The 26,358-nt window shown below is 42.5% G+C and overlaps 1 protein-coding gene and 1 long non-coding RNA gene across 5 annotated transcripts in view; one reads left to right on the forward strand and one right to left on the reverse strand.

Moving 5' to 3' along the window:
- Positions 1–26,358, reverse strand: part of CHN1 (chimerin 1) — a 106,818-nt gene that overhangs the window by 7,250 nt on the left and 73,210 nt on the right. For all 4 annotated transcript variants that reach the window (XM_083631030.1, XM_083631032.1, XM_083631031.1 and 1 more), the window contains 4 exons: positions 12,569–12,653; positions 2,223–2,396; positions 1,220–1,297; positions 93–230 (listed from right to left, as the gene is read on the reverse strand). In XM_083631030.1, the coding sequence (XP_083487156.1) occupies positions 93–230; positions 1,220–1,297; positions 2,223–2,396; positions 12,569–12,653 (475 nt within the window). The remainder of the gene's footprint in view (positions 1–92; positions 231–1,219; positions 1,298–2,222; positions 2,397–12,568; positions 12,654–26,358) is intronic.
- Positions 4,076–20,222, forward strand: LOC310743664. Its single transcript, XR_014539160.1, has 3 exons — positions 4,076–5,084; positions 15,452–15,594; positions 18,959–20,222. It is a non-coding gene; the product is annotated as an uncharacterized lncRNA (long non-coding RNA).

The raw sequence follows: 26,358 nt of genomic DNA on the forward strand, positions 1-26,358 counted from the left end.
TCTAGAGATCATAAACAGTAAAAAAAAAAAATCACTAAAAGGGGGGGTGGGAAACAAAGTTCATTTGAAAAATAGTATAAACTAAAACTCACTTGCAGAATCTATAAACTTTGGGTAGGCATCGTATGTGATTAGCGGAATTGGCAAATCCCTGAAGTACAGTTTAAGTGCACCTGTGATAATATTGATATCTTCATACGTATTCACAGAGATGTCTGCTTTTTCCCCATCTGTAGGTAAAAACGAGGGAGAAAAGGGGGTGGGGGAGAGGAGAAGCAAACAATGTAGGAGGATTATTTTCATACAAAATTGAACATTTACTAGTGTTCACCTTTTTGCTGTCCCAGCAAGCCTTTTATAAACAACTCCAGTACTATATTGGCATAGGTTTCAGCTCTAAGTCAAGTACACTTAAACCAGCTTGTTCTTCTCTTCACAATACGTTATAAATTAAATAATGATTGCTTTACACATTAAGCCAAGTCTTTCTTCCTTACCGGCGAATTGGTACAGATAGTGAGAATGATAATTTACATATACCTCAGTTTGCAAGAGCGATTCCTTTACTAAGTGAGATGACAATGGCTGGATAAATCGGCCACAGACACTACTCTTTCCTCTGCTCAGTAATCAAGGCCAATTCACCAGACCTCATACTGTCAACGTATACAATGGCTGGTATGCCAAAACCTACCCTAGGTACAGTAGATCTGCATCTACTGGTCAACCTATGGTTGATTTGCAGTAGACTGGGAAAGATCCCTAAAACTTGAGTTATTTAACAGCAGGAGCAATTAAATGACTCCCAGCCCTAAATTTTACTTCTTAAATGAAGGAAGCTTGGGGTACCTAGGAGTGATTGTTTGGTGTGTTGAATGCCATCTAGTTGTGGAACTTGAAACCAATTCCTGACCTAAGAATTATGTTCATGCTAAGATTTCGGAATGGATGGATCTTGATCATCGCTGCACTGAACCATAGAATTGTAGAGTTGTAAAGGAAGCACAGGGGTCATCTAGTCCAACCCTTTGCAGTGCAAGAATCTTTTGCCCAACCTGGGACTCGAACCCACAGCCCTGAGATTAAGAGTCTCATATCACAAGCTTTGAAAGTCCACTCCATTAAAAAAATGGTCTGCTATCTGGTGTGGGTGCTGCGCTTTGTAGTCTTGGCCACTGTGTTGGATGTAAAAGCTAAAACATCCAGTAAGCAATATTACCTCGGTCAAAAGCCATTTTGACATCTTCAATTAGGTCACTGAATCCAGATACTCTGTAGAGTCCTTCAGAATTGAGACCTGTAAAAAAACCACACCACTCAATTAAACTTAGATATTTATCTTTTCTACAGTCACATTTCTTTACTGCTAGCAATGCATAAATCTGAGCTGAGCTTTAAAAGCCACATCTTCCTTTCTGAGCATAAATTTCACCGCCAGCTCTCAATCCTAAATATGTAACACTGTTGTGATCAGCACCCAATAATTTTACACAAACATATTTATGATAATGGTCCCTGGAATGAGGAAGATGTCATCAAATCACAAAGGAATTTGAAAACAAACCACTCACATTAGAATATCCAAGCTTATTTACATATATTTAAATATCCTAAGAGCAACATTCAAGCAAAGAATCATTAGCAGGGGTAGACGTTGAGGAGGAAATGTGTCATTATCAGAGTGCCTAGCTATAAATATATAATTTACCTGTTGTTTTCCACAGAAATATACTGGGAAGAGCGCATTTGTGCATGTAGAACAAGAGATCACTCAACAGCAGGCATAAATATTAAAGCACTGGAAAGAATATTTTTTGTAACTTGTACCATTAAAGAAACAATAATGCGGATTCAGCAGAGACATTACATTAAAAAAAAAAAAAAACCCAATGCAAAGATAAGCATGAATTGCTCAGGGAAATGGGTACGTATTTGTAAGATGTGTCATGCAAAACAGTTTCAAACTTACAATTCAGCTAAACCAGATCAATCTAAAGCAGAATTTTCCAAACTTTACATGTCGATGACACACGCATCATTCTGCGACACAGCAATTCAGTTTTACTAGCAAACCGGAGGTTAAACTAACCCTTTACCAGTCCCTGGGAGGAGTGTTCGCACGGCACACCTACACACTGCAGCCGACATGCTCACACAGTTTGGAAAGCTCTGATCTAAAGGAATTATAAGCAAGGCAACAATATCATTTAAAGATGCCTTACCTCTCGATTCAATCTCTCTAATGCACATGTCTACGACCATTGGTCTCTTTGTGAAGTGCGCTTTTACTAGTGTAGTGAGATCACAGCTGTACACTTTTTTGACATGTTTCAGGTCCGGCTTGCAGTCGTTTGGGACCATCTTGGAGCATTGCTTATGAACGTTTAAGCCACAATCTGGAGGGAAAAGCATACAAGCAACAACAACAACAAAATGGTTAGCCCAACATTTAGTGCTATGAAATTGTAGCTATGAAATCCTAGAGAGCCTGCTATTTTAAGGATCTCTTAAGTGACTGCATGCAGTACAGGACTTGTACACAGTTTGAAGAATATTATCACCTTGGTTCTACATGTTTATAACAGGTTATCAGCATATACTTCAATATGACTTCATTGCAAGTGATGCTGCAATGAAGTGATGCTACAGAATGAACCTATTCCCCTCTGCAGCCAAAGCACATATTTTTTCATCAAGCTATGCCCATCTTGCGTGTGTACAAAGTGGCCTTGAGTGTTCTGAGTTTAGCAGCAACCCCTTTATATAAACTAAGCATCCAAAATTCACTGGCAGTCCCCTTCACAGTTTCTAAAACCACCAGTCCTTTCTATCTTATTTTCAGATTATCCAAATGTTTTCTAGCTTCTCAGGCCACCAAGGCAAAGATTACACTATATGGAATTTCATAAACCACGAGAAAGCCTAGAAACATGATGAAATAGATTCTCAGATACTGCAAGTTGAAATGTCTCAGATAAGCCGTTCTTCCCTTGCATTTTCCAGGGCATCAATGGAAAGACAATATTTAAGAACAGAAAATATCGATTCTCGCACTCTCCAGTGAAAGCTGTAATAATGTGCTTTCATTAATGCATGAGCAAACACAAGACCTGTAAGCACTGTATATTAAGATTGCCCCACGAGGACCCATTTCAAATATTTGCTGAGAGTACAATAAGCAAAGCTGTCATTTTCTCTTACACTGCTGATTTGATTTTAGTCAGCCCTAACCTTCTTCTTGCTTCTAATTCACTGGAATATATATAGTTGCTGAATGAGCTTTATAGAAGCATCCTTACTTTTGAGAACAAATAGAAACGGAAATAATAATAATGTATATGCCCCTCAAAAAGACAACCAGAGAGTTCCTTCAGTTTTATGATTGCCATGAAATCAAAGCAGGATTTGGGGCAAGTGGATGAAATAAGCTTCAGCTAAGTCCCACCTGGGGCTAATTTTGGATCTGTGGAAAGAAAAAAAACAATGTACGTGCACTTGCTCATATTAGCTTCCATTAAGTCGGTTAAAAATGCTGGGGAATCCTCATTTGCTGGTATTGGCAGCCTAGTGGCACACCAAGTATCCTACAGATATTAATTGACCCAGAAATAATAAGAGACAATTGTGGCGATAACCATCCCAAGGAAGACTTTTGAAGGAAAGAATCTATATTATTTTTTTCAAAGATGACGGCAAACCACCAAGGATAGAACTTGCAAGCTCTTGCAGAAAAGTACTGCCTTTTATTTGCCAAATGGCCCATCGGTTGTGCAAGTATGCTAGGTATGGGTCACTTGCAGCTGCAAACAGTGGGCGCATGCTCGCCGCAGGACATCTGGAGAAGGAGCCTGGTATGTTGGAGAAACTAGCCAGCATTCCACTCGCAACCCCCTATTATCTGTTACTAATTTCATTTATAGCCAACCTTTCCTTCAAAGGGCTCAAGGAGGCCATGCATAGTCCCCCTTTCCCCATGTTATCTACTCAACAAGCCTGCAAAGTTTGTTGGCCTGAGGGATGGTGCCCAAAAGTATGTGCAATGTCTCTTTTTTCAAGTTACATTTTCTACAGATCAGTTTCATTTACAGTGGTGCCTCGCAAGACGAAATTAATTCGTTCCGCGAGTTTTTTCGTCTAGCGAATTTTTCGTCTTGCGAAGCACGAAATCCCATAGGAATGCATTGAAATTCAATTAATGCGTTCCTATGGTCAAAAAAAGTCCAAACAAAGCCAAATTTGGTACAACAAGAGTTTATTAAGTGCTCTTTAAAGTCACACATACTGTAAAGAGCATTTCAAAATTCAAACCCAGAATTTTTTTAAAAAAACAGCAGAGTGGCCCAATGGTCACAGAAAATCATAAAAATGCAGGAAAAAACCACACAAGCTTCCAGATTCTTGCAAACCCCTCCCCAACTGTTCCCCCAGTCACCCAGCACACAGAAATTCAAACCCAGAATTTTTTTCAAAAAACAGCAGAGTGGCCCAATGGTCACAGAAAATCATAAAAATGCAGAAAAAAACACACAAGCTTCCAGATTCTTGCAAACCCCTCCCCAACTGTTCCCCCAGTCACCCAGCACACAGAAATTCAAACCCAGAATTTTTTTTTTAAAAAACAGCAGAGTGGCTCAATGGTCACAGAAAATCATAAAAATGCAGGAAAAAACCACACAAACTTCCAGATTCTTGCAAACCCCTCCCCAACACCAAGTCCTTGAATTCCGAACACCCCAACCCAAAATCCAAAAACCCCAAAAAAAGTTTTAAAAGTTTAACTTACCAAATGGCTGCAAAAGAAGTTTTGGAAAAGCTTCAAAAATCACCAAAGTCTTCAAAAACCTCAAAAAAGGCTACCACACCGCGTGCTATGAGTTGCTCCTCGAAGTCAAGTCGCAACTGTACAGTATTAACGGTTTTAAGAAAAAGGAAACAAACTTGCAAGACGTTTTCGTCTTGCGAAGCAAGCCCATAGGGAAATTCGTCTTGCGAAGCAGCTCGAAAAACGGAAAACCCTTTCGTCTAGCGAGTTTTTCGTCTTGCGAGGCATTCGTCTTGCGGGGCACCACTGTATTGAGACATTAGTGTTACCTTAGGAAGAAAAGGGGGAAAGAGGTGGAGGGCAGTATGGTGAGTGGTAATGGGGTCGGGCGACAATGCTTTTATTCTACTCAGTGTATGTGTGGGGTTTTGTGGTGTCAGCGTCGCTTGTGCAGGTTCTCTTTACTATTCGCTTGTGTTCCTTTGGTGGTGAGAGAGGTTGGGGTTGGCCTAGGGAGTGGTTGTTTATTTGTGACTGGCTGTGGTGAACTTTGTTTTCATGTGTGAGTGGGGTGGCTGAGTGCTTTCGAATCAGGTTAGCTATATTGATTCGTATGCTGTTGGCGGATTCTTGTCATTGTCTTATTGGGCTGTGTGTGTGATAAAGGGGGGGGGCATAAAGGTGTCTTCTTCTATTTGTCCCTGTGTCAGTTTCAGTTTGTTGGTTAGTTTTTCTAATAAGGCTGTTTCCCATACTATTTGGTACCATTGGTCCATGCTTACTCCTGACAGGTCTCTCCAATGTCTGGCTATGAGCAGCAGTCTGGCAACAGTGACTCCCGCAACCCACCAACCTTGTCCCCCGCCCCCCACCGCACCACTTAATACTTTCAGGCTTGCTGTGTTGCGTGTCATGAAGGGGGCCACACTGTTGGAATAAATTGTCCTAAATGCCTAGGGATGGGGTTCAAGGGGACAATGCAACAAAAGCTGAACACTTTGAAAGTAGCCTGTGGCTCATTGAATCAGTTACTAGTGCTGCAACCCAGCTGATTATTAGACTCCTGGAACCCCAATTCACTTTTGCTCTGTGTCCCAAAAGCACCAAGTCCTGCACACAGCAGTTGCCACCAAACACGATTATAACATTTAAGAGTTGTGACAACTGTCCTTTGACCTTGCTTATCTGCCAGTGCGGTAGATCACAGAATCATTGCAATTAATTCTTTTCAGTCAATTAGCTGACTAGCTTTTATGGACATAACAAAACTGGAGGTATATTACATTAGCCTATGCTATGATGTGGGACGCAGGTGGCGCTGTGGGTTAAACCACAGAGCCTAGGACTTGCTGATCAGAAGGTTGGCGGTTCGAATCCCCGCAACGGGGTGAGCTCCTGTTGTTCGGTCCCTGTTCCTGCCAACCTAGCAGTTTGAAAGGACGTCAAAGTCCAAGTAGATAAATAGGTACCGCTCCGGCGGGAAGGTAAACGGCATTTCCGTGTGCTGCTCTAGTTGTGCCAGAAGCGGCTTAGTCATGCTGGCCACATGACCCGGAAGCTGTACGCTGGCGGAGACTTCCGGGTTGGCGCCTCCAGCAATGGCGGAGCTCCTCCGATCGGGAGGAACTTGCTCCGTGGAAAGCAGGGTCTGACCGCCACGGCGAAGGTGGAGACCCTTTGAAATCACAAGCGGGAGAAGCTTGTGAACTTGGGATTCGGCTGGCACCTTCTGCGCCTCCCCTACTCGCGGGGAAACCCTGTTTTGGGGATCTGGAGCGACGTGGGGTGAGTGGCACGGTGCTTCGAATTGACTGCTTCTTTCACGGAGTGAAGCCGCATTGCTGTTGCCGGAGAGCGCTGACTTTTTCCTGTGGACAATTGGATTTTAAACAACTACCCGTGAGTAGAACGGAAAATTGGATCTTTAAATACCTTAATTTGGCACCGAAACGGGGAAGGTCTTAAACAGGAAGTCCGCCTTTCTCTTTTGTAAATAGATTGAAGCAAAGACGTTATAAGCTAAAGTCTTTGAAAGCTTTTGGCAAAGGATTAAATTTCCATCGGTTGAAACTACAAAACCCCCCTTGGAAGCAGGAGAAGAGGGGGGAAATTTTGGACTTAGCGAGCCTGCAGGAGAGAGTGAAAACCCAAATTACCACTGCTCTGAACCTGGAAAAGGGCTGCCAGAAAGAGTGAAGTTTTGGGAGAGTTCATTGACTGCGAACAGAACATTTTTGACAGCTAGTTAAATAAGAGAAAGATACTGTTTCCATTGTCCTCTTCTGCGTTTTTAAAAAAGGAGGAAAAGTAACTGAAAATTGAAACTATTTTTATGGCTTGAGTTGTGTTTGAAAGGATTGATACAAGTGGAGACTGTTTCCCTCTAGAGGGAGCCTTTGAAACTGTTACAGGAGTATAACTGGGGAATCGCCAGCTGCGAGATAAGAAATTGTGAGAACCAGAGATTGACTTTGGACCATCTAAAATGTTGACAGGAGAAGCCATTGTGACGGTATTATGTAAGATAAGCTATTCGCTGGAACAGCTTCATAAGAAGACGGATGACATGTCTTTTAAAATTGACAACTTGGAACAAAAAGTGACTAATTGGAGACAAAAAGTGAGCATTAATACAGAAACAATTCAGGACTTGGTACAAGAATCTACTTTGGCAGGACAAATTGTGGAGGAGAAAGAGAAAGCTGTGGTTGTTGAGCCTAAAGGAATACAAGCGGGATCCTCAGTCTTACAGAAGCAAATTGAGGATTACAAGTTGAGGCCTTCTATGATTGAATCAAGAAAAAGCCAGATTTTGAGGATTGGATCCCGGCTTGGACGGAAGAAGGAAAGTTGGAAAGATCCCTCTATGCAGGGATTAACTGACTTTTGGGACATGGACTTGGGTCTGGAGGAGATTGGAGTTCTGGGGGCCTTTGGATTTGGAGGAATTTTGAAACATGTCATGAAACACCTTATATACCTTAGCTTCAACCATGGAAATTTGGCTAACCTGTCCAGAAGGAATAAAAGCATGGTTAGGTTGGAGTCTTCCCGAGATCTGCTCTTTGGCATTAAAGAATATGAAGAAGACCTGCAGAAGGGACCTGGAAAAGAGTTAAGAGCCTCGGACATAAGATCTCCAGGTTGATGGACTATATGGAATTGACGGAAAGGACTGGCAGAATCCGAAACCAGGGAGAGGAGATGGTGGAAGAAGATCGGAGAATTTAAAGTTTATATATAGAAATACTGTAAAATTAATGAGTGATAGAAAAATGGTGGAAAGAAATTTTATGGCCTTAGCAGAAATATTATAAGGAGTTAAGCATATATAAGTATTTTAGTTTTAATGAAAAATAAGGTTAAAAAATATGTTAAGATATCTATAATATGACAGAAAATAGAGAAAGATGGAAAGGATTTGCTGAAACAATTAATAGAAGTGGAATACAAAAAGGGAGGTGAGAGGAAGTCGAGCAAACAAGGGAATGAAAGATAGAGTATGGAAAAGGTGTGATGTATGTTTTTAAATGGTTTTTGTTCTGTTTTGTTTAGGGTTAGGGTGGGTTAGGGTTTTGTTTAGTTTAGTTCAATGTGTTTAGGTTGTGTTTTGTATTGTTTATACATTGTATTGTATTGTTTCTTTTCTTTCTTTGTTTTTTCTCTTTTCTCTTTTCTCTTTTCCTTTTCCTTCTCTGTAATCTTTAAAAGTAATAAATATTATTATTTTTTTAAAAAAAAGCTGTACGCTGGCTCCCTCGGCCAATAAAGCGAGATGAGTGCCGCAACTCCAGAGTCGTCCACGACTGGACCTAATGGTTAGGGGTCCCTTTACCTTTATGCTATGATGTGGCTATTTATTGAAGCAAATAGTTTCTTTTAACTGAACAACACTCTCACAAAACAGCCTACAACAAACCATATCTAAATGAATGATCCCAATCAATCAATCAATCAATCAATCATGGCACAGTAATAGACCTGCACTCTTGGAAGGCACCATTACCCAAAGGAATCTTGTGTCCCTCTGATACGGAACATCTCTTCCCTTTGTTCATTGCTCCTCTGGAATTAGAGGAGAGCATTCACGCCCTTCAGGGGTAAAGTGAGCTACCCGGTTTCTAAGGCTTTCATCTCCTCTTTAGGCTAAACCTCCTTCTGAGTCGGTTACAAATATTGTCTTTGAAGCTGCCTTTTGGCCAAGCTCCTTCTTAGCCTTGGCAATGCTGTTTTGCTTGATCTATCCATTACAAGTTAGTGTCAATGCAACAGCAACTGAGATGCAAGCATTTATTTATCCCAGTTGCATCCCACCCATCCTCTGAGAAGCTCAGGGCATTGCACTTGGGTTCATCTCCTTTTGACCGCACAACAATTCCTTGAAGCAGAGACATTGTTCAACACTTTCAAAGACTTGGGGATATGCCCATGACACATTTTTTGCATAAACTAATTTATATGAATAGATGCAAGGCTTGGTTGACTTTCAGAGTGGAAAAAAACAAACACTGGGCTTACTCTGAGCTATAGCATGCCAGCAAGATTTTCTGAGCCCAGTATGGACTGGCCCCTCTGCTCCACCTGCAATCTATTGGCAAGAACTGCTAATTTAGGGACATATTAAAACGAGAACAATTGTCTCTGGACAAATTAAGATGGAAGGTGGCTGAGGTCTCAGAAACTCCAACGGGTACAGAATGCCGCAGCGAGACTCCTTACTGGGTCCTCACTGCAGGATCACATTTATCCAGTGCTATATCAGATGCACAGGCTCCTGGTGGAGTACAGAATCAGGTTTAAGGTGCTGTTTTTAACCTTTAAAGCCCTATACAGCCTAGGACCCTTGCACCTACGTGACTGCCTCTCCTGGTATGCATGACGGAGGACCTTATGGCCCACAAATAATAACATTTTCGAGGTCCCAAGCCTCAAGGAGATTAGACTGGCCTCGACCAGGGTCAAGGCCTTTTCAGCTGTGGCCCCGGCTTGGTGCAACGCTGTGTCACAAGAGATCAGGGTTGCCATCTGACTGGATTTTATTCTGATCCTGATCTGCTTTTAGGATGTATTTTAATTGATTGTCTGATTTTATGTTAATGTGTTATACATTTGATGTTAGCCGCTCTGAGCCCGGTTTTGGCTGGGGAGGGCAGGGTATTATTATTATTATTATTAATAATAATAATAATAATAATAATAATTCATGAGCACTCCACTTTGTATCATGTCTAGTCACCCTGAAACAAACTAAAAAAAGAAACCAGTTTACAGAAGGGGAGGGACAAAAGATCTGGGACTCAACACCTAAAACTTGGGGCTCAGCCTCCCCTCTAAAAACACACCTGCTGTGAACCGATTTCCCTATGCCAGGGGTAGGCAACCTAAGGCTCGGGGGCGAGATGCGGCCCAATTGCCTTCTCAATCCGGCCCGTGGACAGTCCGGGAATCAGCATGTTTTTACACGAGTAGAATGTGTGCTTTTATTTAAAATGAATCTCTGGGTTATTTGTGGGGCATAGGAATTCGTTCATTTTTTCCCCTTCAAAATATAGTCCGGTCCACCACATGGTCTGAGGGACGGTGGACCGGCCTACGGCTGAAAAAGGTTGCTGACCCCTGCCCTATGACACTTGGCTTGATGGCCCAAGGTGAGGATGCTTTAAGTTTGAATAGTACAAGCCCCCAAAGCAAATGCAAAGCTCAAGAAAATTTAAAGGCGATAAGGAAGGAAGTTTGTTCTGTGTTTTGTTCAGGGTAAAGCAGGAAGCCACTTTTAATTTTCTTCCTCCCACTCAAGGACTTGGGGTGTGTGTGTGTGAAATCTGGCCCTAAAACATTATTTTAATGTAGATGGCGATGCACAGTGTGTGAAAGAACATTATTATATAAACGGTAGCCATGCGGGAGGAAAGCCATCCACCTACATGCCAGCTTAGAGAGAAGGGGCAAGCTAGTTGCCATGGTATGTCACGCACTGCTGAAAAGATACTGATTATAAAATTTACTCTGTTGAAAAGGCATTGACAAGCTCTCATGCTATAAATTAATCTACGTGTTTACTGGAAAAATCTCCACATAGCATTCCAACCCCCCCTGCCCCCCGCCCCATTATTTCTCTCCTTCTGCTGACATGCAACATTGCAAAAGTAATCAGAGTATGCTCTGTTCATTGGACTTTGCTCAAAAACAGCTGGACTCAGAATTTTATACAGTTTTCGTCTGCTTGCTTTACAGCTGACATTGCTTTTACATGACTAATAAGCGCCCATTCCAATTTTGGTGCTCTAAGGATTGGATCCTGACCACAGAATGCTAACTAGGACCTTGAAGGAGCAACTGTAGGCCTATGCTCTTTCGATGTTGCCCTCCAGCAAGCAACTGTTTCTGAATCTTGATTACATTCTTTGCCCGCCTTGATCTCAAACTAGGTAGCTTCACAACAACTTCATGTGCAAAAAAAAAAATCTGCCTGCCTCTGACAGTTTTCTTCTCCTTTGTACTCTCTGTAATTTAATATTGGTCTATAAACATTTCTAAAAAAAATGTTGGGCACAACCCAGCCAAAGATGAACACTCTAGGCAAGTCCTACTGATTTCAGTGATAAGAGAAGCGGCATTTAACTCTTTGGTTGAAATCAGAGAGATTTAAAAGTCTTGACAGTGCCCACCATAATAATTTAACATGATTTACTTTAGAATAACAAGCTCAACTAAGAATCCGCCACATGTTTTGATATCTACGGCTAGAATTTTATTTTAAATAAGAAACGTAGACTATTTTATTTGCAAGAATTAAAAGAAAACTTTCTGGGCTTCATCTGGTTTAAGACAGCAGTATATCTAAAGAACAGTGAGTTTATTTCCACAGCAGGATTCCCCCTGAAGCACTGCATGCCTGTCTATACAGTCTTAGCATTATTATGCTCCAAGGGAGAAGACACCATTTGGAAGTGGACAGAATGTTTATATACTTTTATTCACAAAAATCCATGTATATGGATTTGTGTTTTAGTGTTTTCCCATTCCCCCACCAACATGGCTCTCCGAAAACATATATTCATGACGTAGAAACAATTCGGCATTTGCGTAACAATCCACACATGCTGTGTATGCTCATGTGTGGTGATTGCAATGTTTGTTTGGCTTTTGATGCTGTTTTAATTATTGTGAGCTGCTTTGAGCTCAACATTTGCTGTTGGAAAAGTGGAATACAAATATTAAATCAAATCAAATGTGTGCTGGACACCCATAAACTGACTCATTCATTCATATGGCACTAATCTGTGATAGACAGACAACCACCCTAAGAAGTAAATTCAACCGCATATTGAAAGCTTGGGATTTTCCTTGCAACTGTGTGATGTTCACCTATATACATATTTTATTGAAACTGATTTCTTGGACTACATTTTTGTAGCTTAAAGCTTGTTTGCTTTTGCAGAATCTTCACAGCGATTTCTCTCTTGGATGCTATCAACACATAATGATATCCAACTGGAGAAACTCTGACTTTCAGAATTTATAATTTATAGTTTTGTTGCAACTACTGCTGTTTTATGATGATTTTAGCATTGTTTCAGCCTCCATTTTATTGCTTTTTTATGTTAAAAGGCAGAGTGCCAAATTACCAATATACTTTCTGATTAATATAAGAGGCTGATCCAGTTACTTCTCGTGCCAATGGGAGTCATAACATTATTTACAACTGAAGTCAGTAAAGATTGAGAGAGCACATTTCATTGTGAAATGCAAAACCTACTAAACATTCAGTGTCAGAAAGAAACAAAAGACCCAAGCAGTTGTTACCTGCGCATTTCACTCCCTGAGCAATGAGGCCCCACATAAAGTTGGCACAATATTCACACCAATGTGGACCCCTGAAAGTGTGAACCTGAAAAACAAAAGCAGAAGTCAACAGATGAGTGCAGTGATTTGCAAGTACGTCCCCCCCCCAAAAGTACACCAACCACACTCCCCTCTCTTTCTGTCTCTCTGATTAGCCTGGCTTCCATGTTGTACCTACTACCACATAGTATGAGATACCAGAAACACAAACTTTTACAGAGACAGATTCAAACTGGAAAAGACTGCTTCAGGCTCCGAAAGAGATGTTCTTTTCAGCCTCAGGGCAGTTCTGAACAAGGTTGCCCCAAAGGTTTTCCCCTCTGTGTGAAGCTGTAGGCTTGAGGTATAAAGAATCTTTGTGGATGATTGTTAGGGATGCTAGACACACGTTTCAAAAACGAGATACTCTGCCAAGCTGCGATACTTGCTCTATGTAAAAAGGTAAAGGTACCCCTGCCTGTACGGGCCAGTTGTGTCCGACTCTAGGGTTGTGCGCTCATCTCGCTCAAGAGGCCGGGAGCCAACGCTGTCTGAAGACACTTCTGGGTCACGTGGCCAGCGTGACTAAGCGGCATCTGGCGAGCCAGCACCAGTGTCGCACACGGAAACGCCGTTTACCTTCCCGCTATAAAGCGGTACCTATTTATCTACTTGCACTTAGGGGTGCTTTCAAACTGCTAGGTGGGCAGGAGCTGGGACCGAACGACGGGAGCTCACCCCGCAGCGGGGATTCGAACCGCCGACCATACGATCGGCAAGTCCTAGGCACTGAGGTTTTACCCACAGCGCCACCCGCGTCCCACTTGCTCTATGTAGTATACATATAATACATCCATTCTGTACTTCTGTGGAGCTATGAAGTTTTGGAGAAACATACATTTTTTATCCTGCCCAGCTCTGAAGCTATGGAGGTGGACAAAGCATCCTTGCCCCCTCTTTCAGCCCCAGACTTGGTGAGAAGCCTGGGACTTGACCAAACAGCGCCAACTAGGCAAACCCTATGCCCCCTCTTCCTGCTCCACCAAGTAACTCGTCAAAGCTAGAAAACTCCCTTCCTCTCTTCCCTGAAGCAAAGGGTTGAAATATCAAGTTATCCCCATCCCCTTGCTTTTAAAGAAAAAATAATAATAGCCCATCAGATCTGAAAGGGAGCAGGGGACAGAGAGCTTTCCAATCCCCACATGGTGTTGAAAACCACCAAGATATTCAGATAAATCAACAGAGTCACTCTCCCATTGCTTCCCTCCCGGTAAAGGCTGTCCACACGAAGATGAACAAGGTGTCCTCAGTTTCTAAATGGAAGATGGAACTAGAGTGAGCACCAAGTGTATCGCTAGAAGTCATAGCATATAAATGCATATAGTACAATTGCCAGCCATTTTTCTCCATTTAGCACCACCAGCATTGCATGTGGGATATGAATTGCACGCTCAATCCTTGTCCCATTCATTTTTAATTTTTCTATAGTATCTTTCTGCAATGCCTATCACTCAAGACAGTGTACAGTGGCAAAACAACAACAACATAACAGCAGATAATAGCTAGAAACGCAACCTGAGCATTGGAAAGAAAAAGGCTGGATCATGGCCTTTAAATATTCTTAGCTATTTCTTCTGGAACAGATTGATCGATTATTAAAAAAATTAATTTAGCCATTCAGCTAGATACAACAGAAACTGAAACTCAGCTTTTACAGTTTTTGTTGTTGTTTAGTCGTTTAGTCGTGTCTGACTCTTCGTGACCCCATGGACCAGAGCACGCCAGGCACTCCTGTCTTCCACTGCCTCCCGCAGTTTGGTCAGACTCATGTTTGTGGCTTCGAGAACACTGTCCAACCAAGCTTTTACAGTTAATAGACTTAAAATCCACACTGGTTAGCAAAACTAATTATTTCTATGCTAAGAACATTGTGGTGTAGCGCGAATCCTATCATAACCAAGTCAACATTAGCTCATGTGATTGCAGGAAGATATTTAAGGAGTTGTTGTTTTTAATCATTAGCCTTGAATCTCTTTGTACATAGGTAAGCTTCTATTTATTTTTACTTGCTGCAGTCCTGAAAAGCTTATAACCTCACCATCATTCTGAAGAAAAAACTACCTCTTTCTTTAACAATTGTACCAAAACATGAAATCTTAAAGTTCCCCCTCTCAACTTCTAGGGAAAGTTAGCCACTAAAGGTGAGAAAAGTAGTCACTTCCTTCTCTATGGTTGCGATTTTTTTCCTCTCCAGCCTCCTCTGACTGTCCTGTGGGAGCCTTCAGAATTCAAAACGGGAAGAACACTCTCCTTTGACAGGCCTGCTTCCACAGGGTGAATGCAATTGATAGCCAAGTCCTTATATGGAGAACTGGAGATGGTTCCACACCTGGGAAATCAGGCCTTCAGATGAGATGTGATTAAATAACTCTATGGTCTAAGCAATGAAGTCTAGCTTCCTGTTGGCCACTGGCGGATTTAGCAAGTCAAAGGAACCCATAATTCTAGTCATTTCCCTCTTTCGTTGGAAACAGCCTTATACCGGTTTAGACTGCTTGCTCCATCTCATCCAGATCTGGCTATTCTGATTGGCATCAGCACTTCCATGTCACAGACAGAGGGTCTTTCCCCTCACCTGTTTACCTAATAAATTTTAACTGGGGGATACTGGGGATTGAACCTGCTTGCAAAGTCAGCTTCTACCAGTAAGCTAAGGCTCTTCTGCTCCAGGGTAACATAAAACATGCTGCTTTCTACTTTAATATTGTGTTTTGCTCTTAGAATTTTCTGTCAGTCGCCCAGAGAACATGTTACTGGGCTGATATATACAGTGGTACCTCGGGTTAAGTACTTAATTTGTTCCAGAGGTCCGTTCTTAACCTGAAACTGTTCTTAACCTGAAGCACCACTTTAGCTAATGGGGCCTTCCGCTGCCGCCGTGCGATTTCTGTTCTCATCCTGAAGCAAAGTTCTTAACACGAGGTACTATTTCTGGGTTAGCGGAGCCTGTAACCTGAAGCGTCTGTAACCTAAAGCGTATGTAACCCGAGGTACCACTATATAGGAAAATAAATAAAAAGTAACTACCGTTTGCAACTATTATCCAACTACTTAAATTTATTTATTTAGAAGACTGCTTTATAGCTCCAAGGCAGCGCACATCCGCACCATAAATTAATGCACATTTAAAGCATATTGTTTCCCCCGAGGAATCCTGGGAACCGTAGTTTGCTAAGGCTGCTGGGTATTGCGGGGTAAACTACAGTTCACAGAATTCTTTGCGGGAAGTCATGTGCCTTAATTGTGCTTACCAAAGATTCACACAATGAAAATTGCATTCAGATCTGGTACCAGGAGCAGAAATAACATTGGGTTGCATCCAACTAGGCAATGAAAGAGAAGACATTGAAACCAGAGGGTCTTCTCCATGTATAACTCAATTTGTCCAAATTGTGTTCCAACGGGCGTTAGGATTATTCAGGTGGCATTTCCACCTGCATCCTTAGTCTTCTCTTGTGTTGCTCTTTGGTCGCCACCTCTTAGGAAATTGCCCACGTCTTGGGCAGAGGTTCTCTGAGCAATAGCCTCTGAGGCAAGGAGGTGGGGATGAGCAGCTGGAACCCGCTCATGGCAAAGCAAGTCTTCCCCTGCTGGCAGTTGCCAGGCAACACCACCCCCTGATCTCCTCTGATAAAACCAAAGAAGGAAGAAGGCAGAGACAGGATGCTAGAATGGCGATTAGACTCCACAATTCTAGTCATCTAGAGGACCAAGTTAAGAGGAGATTAACACATGCAAAAATTCTATATTTCAAGCTAGTGGAGCTTTAGGTGGCCTATCAAAAGCTGCAATTCTGCAAATAGGAGTTCATAAGTGCAAAAAGGATGGTCATAACAACATTCTGGGGTGGTTTCCCCCCCCCAGTTTATAAAGCCACCAAAAAACATGGGCTGTTTTCAACAGCATATTCTACTCAGTATGTGGCAGAGCAGCACTTGAATTCCTGTGGTACTGACTGACATTACAGGATTACTTTTCTTCTCCTTAAAAAAACAAAACGTGGCAGACAAAAAATTCCACCCAAGATTTTCCAGGAAGATTCACTTCTCAAAACACAGAGGAAACAGCTTGTTTCTTTTGTTTAATGCATATACTGTAAAATGTATGTAATATATAATGATCAAAACCAGCTGCATATTGGCTAAGCTGCTGCCCTTTTGAAGTACAGAATGCAGTTTCGAAGCCCTTGTTCCACAAATCACTTATGGAGGAGTCCCAGTGAATACAGACTTCTGATACTTTTCAATGTCCCAGTCATAAAGCCTGATATATAAGGCATCTGATCCTGCTTCCCATATAGAAAAAGAGAGGGAAGCGTTCTTATTAACAGGTCTCAGTAGTACCACCCCCTAAGAGACGCCTATATTTGTTTTTGCGACTTAAGTTTTCTATAGGTTTTAGAAATGAATAGTGTGATTGCTAGAGAGGGTAGCCTCATTAACCCAGAGCTGTGCCCCTTTAATGAGGATTTCACTTTGCTTCTCCTTGTATTACTTGGCTGTGATTGCAGTGAGAGATACCAACAAACCATACTTCTTCACTGGCTGAAACTGAGAGAATATAAGATGCTAGATTTTACAAGATAAGACTTGTAATGCCACATTTGGTGGGGAACCATTTAACGAACAGAAACATCAGAAGGCAGATAAGGGAAATAAATGAATTAAGCCAATACCACATGCTTAATTAAAAAAGAGGAAGAAATAATGGAGTTCAAATGCCTCCCTGAACACATGGCCCTCTGCCATGGAAAGCCCTTTAACCTGAAGCCAAAGTTTACGGTTATTCAATATTGAGGAGTGATGTGCAAATCTATCCATTTTCCATTTCTCTCAGTTTCTCATTTTCCAATCTCAAGTTCAGTTCTGCACATTTTCACATCAGCTTGTGATCTTAAAAAAAAAAGTCCTCATGAAAATTCATCAGCATTTGAGTACAATTCCTCCCCAGACAACCTATTAATGTGTGGCACGCTCCAGAGCATGGCGATGAAAATGGGGCCAGAGTCTTCCCTCTACACCCCCAATTAAGACTGGGTGAAATCCAAACAAAGAAATGAAATAGACAGAAGAAACTACTAGTTCCTCATCCTCCAGAGTGTCTATGTAGACTTTCTAGCATTGTGCTTGCCTAATAGTAATAATAATAACAACAACTCATTCATGCAGAATTTAACAGAGCTGCCTCTTAACTCTGATTCAGCAGCTGAAAGAGCAATGTGACAAAGACATTGATTTTTTAAAAACCTGATACATGGATGGGACAAGTGAGGCCCACACCATTTACCCAATGAGCCAAACAACAGCACACACTGAATGATAGCACTGAGAGATAAAACTCTAGCATCTACCTTATGAATGCTGTCAAGAAGTCGCTTTCCCTTCAGCTATTCAGATAAGATTATCACCTTTGAAGTGATAGTACCTTGTATATTGCAAAAATCAAGAGCAGCAAACCAGGACATGAGAGATGACAAATTACTTTCATATGTGCGGCAGTACACATAAAGATGACACCAGCCCTATATCTCCTTTGATTGCAGCACCACCGGAATCCCTGGTTGCGTGGCATTAGGACTCGGCCAGGAGCTTGAAAGGGAAAGCTAAATAAAATTTTGTTCCAGCCATTCTGAAACCAATGCTGCCATTTTGGGATCTCCTCCCAGGCTGGGCTGCCTCAGGTGGGCTAGCTGTGGCATAAACTGCAACGCAGCACAGAGCAGAAGGTGGGTGGGCTGAGATTTCTGCCAGCCTGTTCAAAGCATATTAACATGCTGGGAAGGCTTCCAGAATATTCTGTTCCCCACCAAGGGTCAGCTGTTTGGTGGGAAGCTCAAGTTCCTCCCAAACTCCACTCCTAACTTTCTTCTGTGCATTTTTAGTGTAGAAGCAAATAAATGGAAGGTGGTTCTGCTTAATCTTAATTACTGATACTTGTTTTAAAACATTTACCAATACCTTTGCTCATATAAATATCCCAGAAGTACTGAAAGCATGATATGAACCCATCTAGTTAAAACGTTTCATGAGGAAAATACTGTTTTCGTTTCATGGATGAGAAAAGAGAGGAGGATAAAGATGAAAAGACCAAGGGCACTTGGCAAAATCTTAAAGAAATAGAATAAATGTAGTACAGTGGTACCTTGGGTTAAGTACTTAATTTGTTCTGGAGGTCCGTTCTTAACCTGAAACTGTTCTTAACCTGAAGCACCACTTTAGCTAATGGGGCCTCCCGCTGCCGCCGCAGCATGATTTCTGTTCTCATCCTGAGGCAAAGTTCTTAATCTGAAGCATTATTTCTGGGTTAGCGGAGTCTGTAACCTGAAGCGTCTGTAACCTGAGGTACCACTGTAATACCGGAGATGATGGCTGGCAAAGTATGAATCTCAATAGGGAATTTTTTTTTTTTTTTTGAGTGGCCTGGTGAAGATATCCAAACCAGTCGGATACATGCATATGCATGGGACCTCTTTGGCTTGTAGAGAAGGAACAAAAGATATAAAAAAGTTGGCCATTCAGGAGATTTAAGCAATCAAGGTTGAAAGCAATGGATGTTCTGCAGTAGCAGTTTCCTTCAACGTGACAAGGTCACTGAGAAGACTTTACGCTCTGCCTGCTGTCTTTCAGACAATGCTGAAGTTGCTCAAGTATCGAGCCTGCCCTGAATTTCAGCCAGCAACTTTGCCCAGGACTTCAGAGGACAACGGGGACATTTTGCACTGGGGCACTCCAGCATCCTTTGCTGCAGCGTATAAATAGCATTGTTTTATCAGCAAGGGCAGCGTAGACTCGAATGTCGAGCAGCCAAACATTCTTTACAGCCCTCACTCATTTCCCAGCCAGAGGTTCGGCGGTGACTTGTTTCACTTCCCTGGGGGTATTAAATGTGTCAGCAGGAATGTGAACAAGTGGAAATTGTATTGCAGTGAGGCTACTGCTAAACCAGTACAGGAAGTGGAAGACAATGGAGCGCACACTATTTTTCTTTTAGGGATAAAGGGGTGGTTTTAAAATTAGTATCTACTGCACAGCACAGCCTATATAGATCTAGATTCTACTGTAGGGTATGTATTGCTTTTAGCAGTAAAAAAAAATGGCAAGCCCATCGAAAATGGGAGCAAGAGCGAAACTTATTGGCTAGATATAGAAATGCACAAGACGACTGTACAAAGCTGCAAATGAAAGGAACTAGCTTGGCCATGATGCTCTAGCTAATTTGGAGGAAAAGCTGATGATGATAAGAGGCTGTGACACACCATATCAAGTCCTTGAGGCAAACGCCTAGGCTGCCTCATTAGAGTCCTTCTACACTTCATCACATAGGGGAGCTGCTCAGCTCCTCAGGCCATGCATGTGCCAAGGCGGAAGACTCGCAAGCAGCAATGTGTCAAAGCTCGATTTGCCTAGGAAATATATACACACACAAGTTCCTATTAACTGGGCAGGGAGGGGGGGCTAGGGAGCCTATTTTCATAGCCTTAAATGTTTTGAAACACAGAGAAAGCAGTGGGGTACGCGACTTCTGCATTATGCATATAACACTAATGAAATGCTGAAGGTTAGAAGTTGTAGGCACAGAGTTTAAGCCTAAATGCAGCCAAGTTGCCTTCTAGCCACTTCCTAAGATGTAGGTTTTAAAATAATAATAATAAGAATAAGAATAAGAAGAAGAATTTATTATTTGTACCCCACCCATCTGGCTGGGTTTCCCCAGCCACTCTGGGCGGCTTCCACAAAGACCAAAAATACACTAATATGTCATACATTAAAAACTTCCCTGAAGAGGGCTGCTTTAAGATGTCTTCTGAATGTCAGATAGTTGTTTATCTCTTTGACATCTGATGGGAGGGCGTTCCACAGGGCGGGCGCCACTACCGAGAAGGCCCTCTGCCTGGTTCCCTGTAGCTTTGCTTCTCGCAATGAGGGAACTGCCAGAAGGCCCTTGGCACTGGACCTCAGCGTCCGGGCAAAACGATGGGGGTGGAGACGCTCCTTCAGGTATACTGGGCCGAGGCCGTTTAGGGCTTTAAAGGTCAACACCAACACTTCGAATTGTGCTCGGAAACGTACTGGGAGCCAATGTAGGTGTTTCAAGACCGGTGTTATATGGTCTCGGTGGCCGCTCCCAGTCACCAGTCTAGCTGCCGCATTCTGGATTAGTTGTAGTTTCCGAGTCACCTTCAAAGGTAGCCCCACATAGAGCGCATTGCAGTAGTCCAAGCGGGAGATAACTAGAGCATGCACCACTTTGGGGAGACATTCTGTGGGCAGGTAGGGTCTCAGCCTGTGTACCAGGTGGAGCTGGTAGACAGCCGCCCTGGATACAGAATTGACCTGCGCCTCCATGGACAGCTGTGAGTCCAGAATGACTCCCAGGCTGAGCACTTGGTCCTTCAGGGGCACAGTTACCCCATTCAGGACCAGGGAGTTCTCCACACCAGCCCGCCCCCTGTCCCCCAAAACAGTACTTCTGTCTTGTCTGGGAACCCTTACCTTTCATTTTTTTAAAGAACTGGGACAGGAAAGTGACAAAGATCAGATGTTGCGCTGTAAACGTCTATATCAAAACCAGCAACTGCAACTAACCCAGCATTCGTAGAAATGTAGGGACAGCAGGGAAACGCTTCCTGCTCAGCATTAAAATTGCTTGAACATAAAGCTCATATTTAATGAGTGCATCAGGTCTGCTCCATCGAGAAATTTAAACTTTTGTACCAGCATGTCGTCAGCTAATGACATCATGAGCAGATGGGTCCATTTCATCCATCAATTTACTAGGCAGGCTTCACAGGCAGAAGTTAACAGAATATTGTATTCCAGCCCGCCTTAAACACTGTTTTAAATGCAGGAGACAAAGAAAACTAAAACCAGAGTTAACATCCCCCCGCCCATTGCTCATCTTATTCTAGGAAGTGAACAGCAAAATCTGGGCCGAGTCTAGAATGGTTAGGTAGCTTTAACAGCACCACTCCTGAAATTAAAAGATCTTAGCATTCAAATATATTGCTCCAGCTGCTTGATGGTCTGCATCGTGTCTCCTCAGGAGTGGTGATCTAAAAGGACATGCAAACTGCAGAAGGAGCTGGCCAGAATTAAATGTTTCCAATACTCAATGGCTGCAGAGGCTGCAGGTCTGGCCCAGAGCCAACGAGGACTTGGAAAAGGATAAACTTCTCTTTGCAGAGAGCGGAGCCCTGCATTGCATATAGTTCTGTGATTCTTTTTGCAGACATTTGCTTGGAAAAACCCACCTGCTGAAGCTGCAATTTGAAGGTGAGAAAGGGTCTTTGTAACTGTTATCCCTCAACTTGTTTTCCCACCAAAAAGTGGGCTCTCCAAGCAACTTCAAACACAGCAACAGAAGTGACATGGGTACCTGTATCACTTTTGCTGTAGTGGTAAATGCAGCTCAGGAGCAACTTTTTGCTGGAAAGGGGTTTGAGGGGAAGGGGTGAAGAAGCCCCTCTCCCCTATACCAGCCTACTGTTTCAAACTGTGTTAATTTTTTTTTTTAAAAAAACCCCAGAAACTTAGTTCTGCTACAAGGTGTTGCTCAAGCCAGTATCTCGCTTTCAATCTGTCCCTTTGGAAACAAGTCTAATTATTTCAAGTAAAGAAAACACTGCATGGTTAAATTTGTTTCCTAGCTGTAAATGTTTGACATAACCTTGAACCCAATTTGTGCTTGCATCCAGCATGTTTCTCTAGCTGGTACAACCAGTGTAATGCTCTTGGTATGCAACTGGAAGAAATACTTAGCTTTTTGAAAGTTCTTCAGGGCCTTTGAAGACTTAAGAAAACGAACAAACCTCAAATTGGACAACAGATCTCCCCCTTCACACAATGCCTGCTTCAGTTCCAATATAACATCAGTAAAATATCCCACCCCCTATTCCCAAACTAGCAAGTCCAGGAGTTGCAGTTCCACAAGTTAAGAACTTCTCTGCACTCTCACACAACTTTTTCTAGTTTGTCATGGAGAAGGGCCATTATAGTTAAACCAAATCTTATCTTTTGAGTGTCTGGTGTGCCCACTAGAGTCCCACAGCTATGTACGGAATCACACCAATCATAGATGATCATTAATTCCAGAGCTGAGATTCAATGCTTCTAAATGGGAGAATCCAATCACTTTGTTTAAACATTGTTGTTTTATCCACTTTGTCAAGGAATCCAATTTAATATAAATTAGGTTTATGTTTTCAGAATGGCATGGAAAATTTGCATTATTTAAGAGGACATCTCCTGCTTTAATTTATTTATGTTCAAAATTCCCCTTGCTATTTGCTTTTAATTCAATGCCTGTTCTTACATATATATATATTTATATATACCGTGGGGGCAAGTTGACTGCATTCTTAAGCTCCAAACCTAAGGGACTGCCTTTTCGGCTATGAGCAATCATAATCTCTGCAGTTAACCTACGGCAGTCTTTTGATAATGCCTCCTGTGTATCAAGTGTGATGGGGGAGGGCACAAAGGGAGGTATTCTGTACTCCTGTTCCCCATCATTCCCCTGAAGATCTGCCAAAGGCAGTATCCTTCAAACTCCTCTTTATTTTTATTTTTCAAGTGCAGGCCGTTTGGTTGCCAAGGATACGCTTCTTCTTTTTCTTCCTTGCAATATGTTTCTCCTCTCCCATTTAAATACATTTCTAACCATTAAAAAACACACAACTGTTCAAAATGTTATAAGCCAGACCAAGAAGCTAAAGGACCAAGGTATAATATGCATTTAAATATAATGCAATTATTTATTTATTTATTTATTTACGGCTATTAGCCCATAAAATATGTACAAACATAAAAGCACAGGGACATAAAAACAGATATATCCGACAACAGAAGGTGAACACCACGATGCAAGGGTGGGTCATTGAGCAGAGCCAAGTGACAGCTTGGGGCCAGGAGAGCTCCAAGGGACAGATCACAGAAAAGGAAAACTGAAGACGAACTCCGACATGCACTCTCATCGTAACAGTTCGATTAGTTTTGATGTTGTTGTTGGTTTTTGGTGGTTTTTGAGTGTGAGATAACCGCATTCAGTATAATGCAAAATGATTGAAGGCTCAACAGAGGCACTAGGAAGGTTTCCCAGTGCTCTGCCTGGACTTAGATTCAGGGTAAACTAGCAAACCACTGTTTAAGCAAAATGGATTTGGGTGCTCTTCCCACTTGCAATATAAATGTTTCCTGGAAACTGACAAATATATGAATAGAGATAAGGACATTCTTATAGCATTCATGCTGAAATGTATTACTCTGAAGCAAATGGGACAGTATCAGGGCTTGCTTCGAGGACTGAAGCATGAAATTAATAAAATCTGGCACCAATCTTAACTTATATTGTGCACACTTTAAATTAATCCAGAATATAGATGCAACTGGGCATAGGACTCAAATTACAGGTTTGGAGAGAACTGTATAGCACAAGGGGACATAAAAATAAATGAAATCTCCTGAATAAAACTGGAGCAATATGCAGGTAATTATTCCCAAATTAAATCCTGCCCCCGCCCCCGAAATGACATACAGTGATTGCATTTGCATGGCACTTTAAACCATGGTTAAGCAAAACTATGGTTTAAAGTTGAGCACACAGCCTGCTCATTGTTGTTGTCGTTTAGTCGTGTCCGACTCTTCGTGACCCCATGGACCAGAGCACGTCAGGGACTCCTGTCTTCCACTGCCTCCCACAGTTTGGTCAGACTCATGTTTGTAACTTCGAGAACACTGTCCAACCATCTCGTCCTCTGTCGTCCCCTTCTCCTTGTGCCCTCCATCTTTCCCAACATCAGGGTCTCTTCCAGGGAGTCTTCTCTTCTCATGAGGTGGCCAAAGTATTGGAGCCTCAGCTTCACGATCTGTCCTTCCAATGAGCACTCAGGGCTGATTTCCTTAAGAATGGATACGTTTGATCTTCTTGCAGTCCATGGGACTCTCAAGAGTCTCCTCCAGCACCATAATTCAAAAGCATCAATTCTTCAGTGATCAGCCTTCTTTATGGTCCAGCTTTCACTTCCATACATCACTACTGGGAAAACAATAGCTTTAACTATATGGACCTTTGTTGGCAAGGTGATGTCTCTGCTTTTTAAGATGCTGTCTAGGTTTGCCATCGCCTTTCTCCCAAGGAGCAGGCGTCTTTTAATTTCGTGACTGTTGTCACCATCTGCAGAGATCATGGAGCCCAAAAAAGTAAAATCTCTCACTGCCTCATACACCAGGCTAAAATTGGGAGAGTTTATTTCCTCTTGGTTACAGCTTGTGGTTTGTTTGTTTGGAGAGAAACAAACCACAAACCTGGATTCAGATCCCAAAACATGAATTAACTCCTGGCAGTGAGGAAGGAGCAAAGCGCCCATGATTTTAGACCTGTGCAGCAGCACACTGTGTTTTCACCTTTAAACCATAGTTTAGCGTAATTATGGTTTACAGCAGCGACGGAGAACCTTGGCCTTCAAGCCAAATTAGTTCCAACAGGAGGCCTAATTTTTGGCTTGCAAGGCCTTTCACCCAAACCATGTCCACCTGCACTATACCTGACAGCATATGTGATGTCAGATAAAGATGTGACTGCAAAGGAACAATTAGGAGCCCTATTGCGTGCTCCCAATTGCTCCTTAGCAGCTGATTGGCGCTGACAGCAAGCCCTGCTTACACACTGCATACATAAATACGGCATGTATATAAAGCCAACTGGGAACTCCATGCTTACAGTCAATCCCAGGTATTCAAAGCACATCATATATATGAAGGGCTTGGAATCCCATTAGGCAGGGCTAGGGCTGGCCTATATGGTGCCCTATAGAAGTTGCTGGCCTGCCAACCTAGCAGTTCAAAAGCATGTTGAAGTGCAAGTAGATAAATAGGAACCACTCTGGCGGGAAGGTAAACGGCGTTTCCATGCACTGCTCTGGTTTCGCCAGAAGCGGCTTAGTCATGCTGGCCACATGACCTGGAAAAACTGTCTGCGGACAAGCGTCAGCTCCCTTGGCCAGTAAAGCGAGATGAGTGCCGCAACCCCTGAGTTGTTTGCGACTGGACTTAACTGTCAGGGGTCCTTTACCTTTTGAGAAGTTGCTGGACTACAACTACAGCATCCCTGGCCACTGCTCATGCTGATTGGGGCTGATGGAGCCCAACAACATGCGGAGGGCGCCATTCTGACTCCACCTGCTGTGAGTCGGTATTACTACCATCCATATTGCAAATAGGGAGAGAGTGACTTGTCTGGAAGCCACCGAGTGAGTTCATGGCAAACGCGAGAACCAGGAACTTGCCAATCTGTAGCTCCTTCTCTGAAACCATTATGCCCCACTAGCTCTCTAGATTTCAGCTTGGCTTTAAATAAAGCACCACAGCAGCGGGGTTCATATGTGTCTCCAATCCAGAGCTGTGTGTATATTCAGGTGTGTGCACACAAGTATTCTGATTCATAATGAACACGTGTGCAATGCATTCCCAAAGAGCGAGCTTTGTATATGCAATGCAGCGTCCATGCCTAAAACTGATCACTGGATCAGAGCACCTGAGCACTGACTGCTTTCAAAAACAAGGAATACAGATATTTTACTTCGGGAGGAGTGTGGGCCAAATTTTTATTCTGACCCTTAATGGCAACCTCTTTTCTAACATAAAACCTACTGAGGTCTAGCGGTTTCTGTTCTCTTGGAATAAGACAACGAGTAAGAGCTCATTCTGTTTACAAGA

This window comes from Podarcis filfolensis, assembly GCF_964270895.1.
Source record: "Podarcis filfolensis genome assembly, chromosome: 1".
Taxonomy (NCBI): domain Eukaryota; kingdom Metazoa; phylum Chordata; class Lepidosauria; order Squamata; family Lacertidae; genus Podarcis; species Podarcis filfolensis.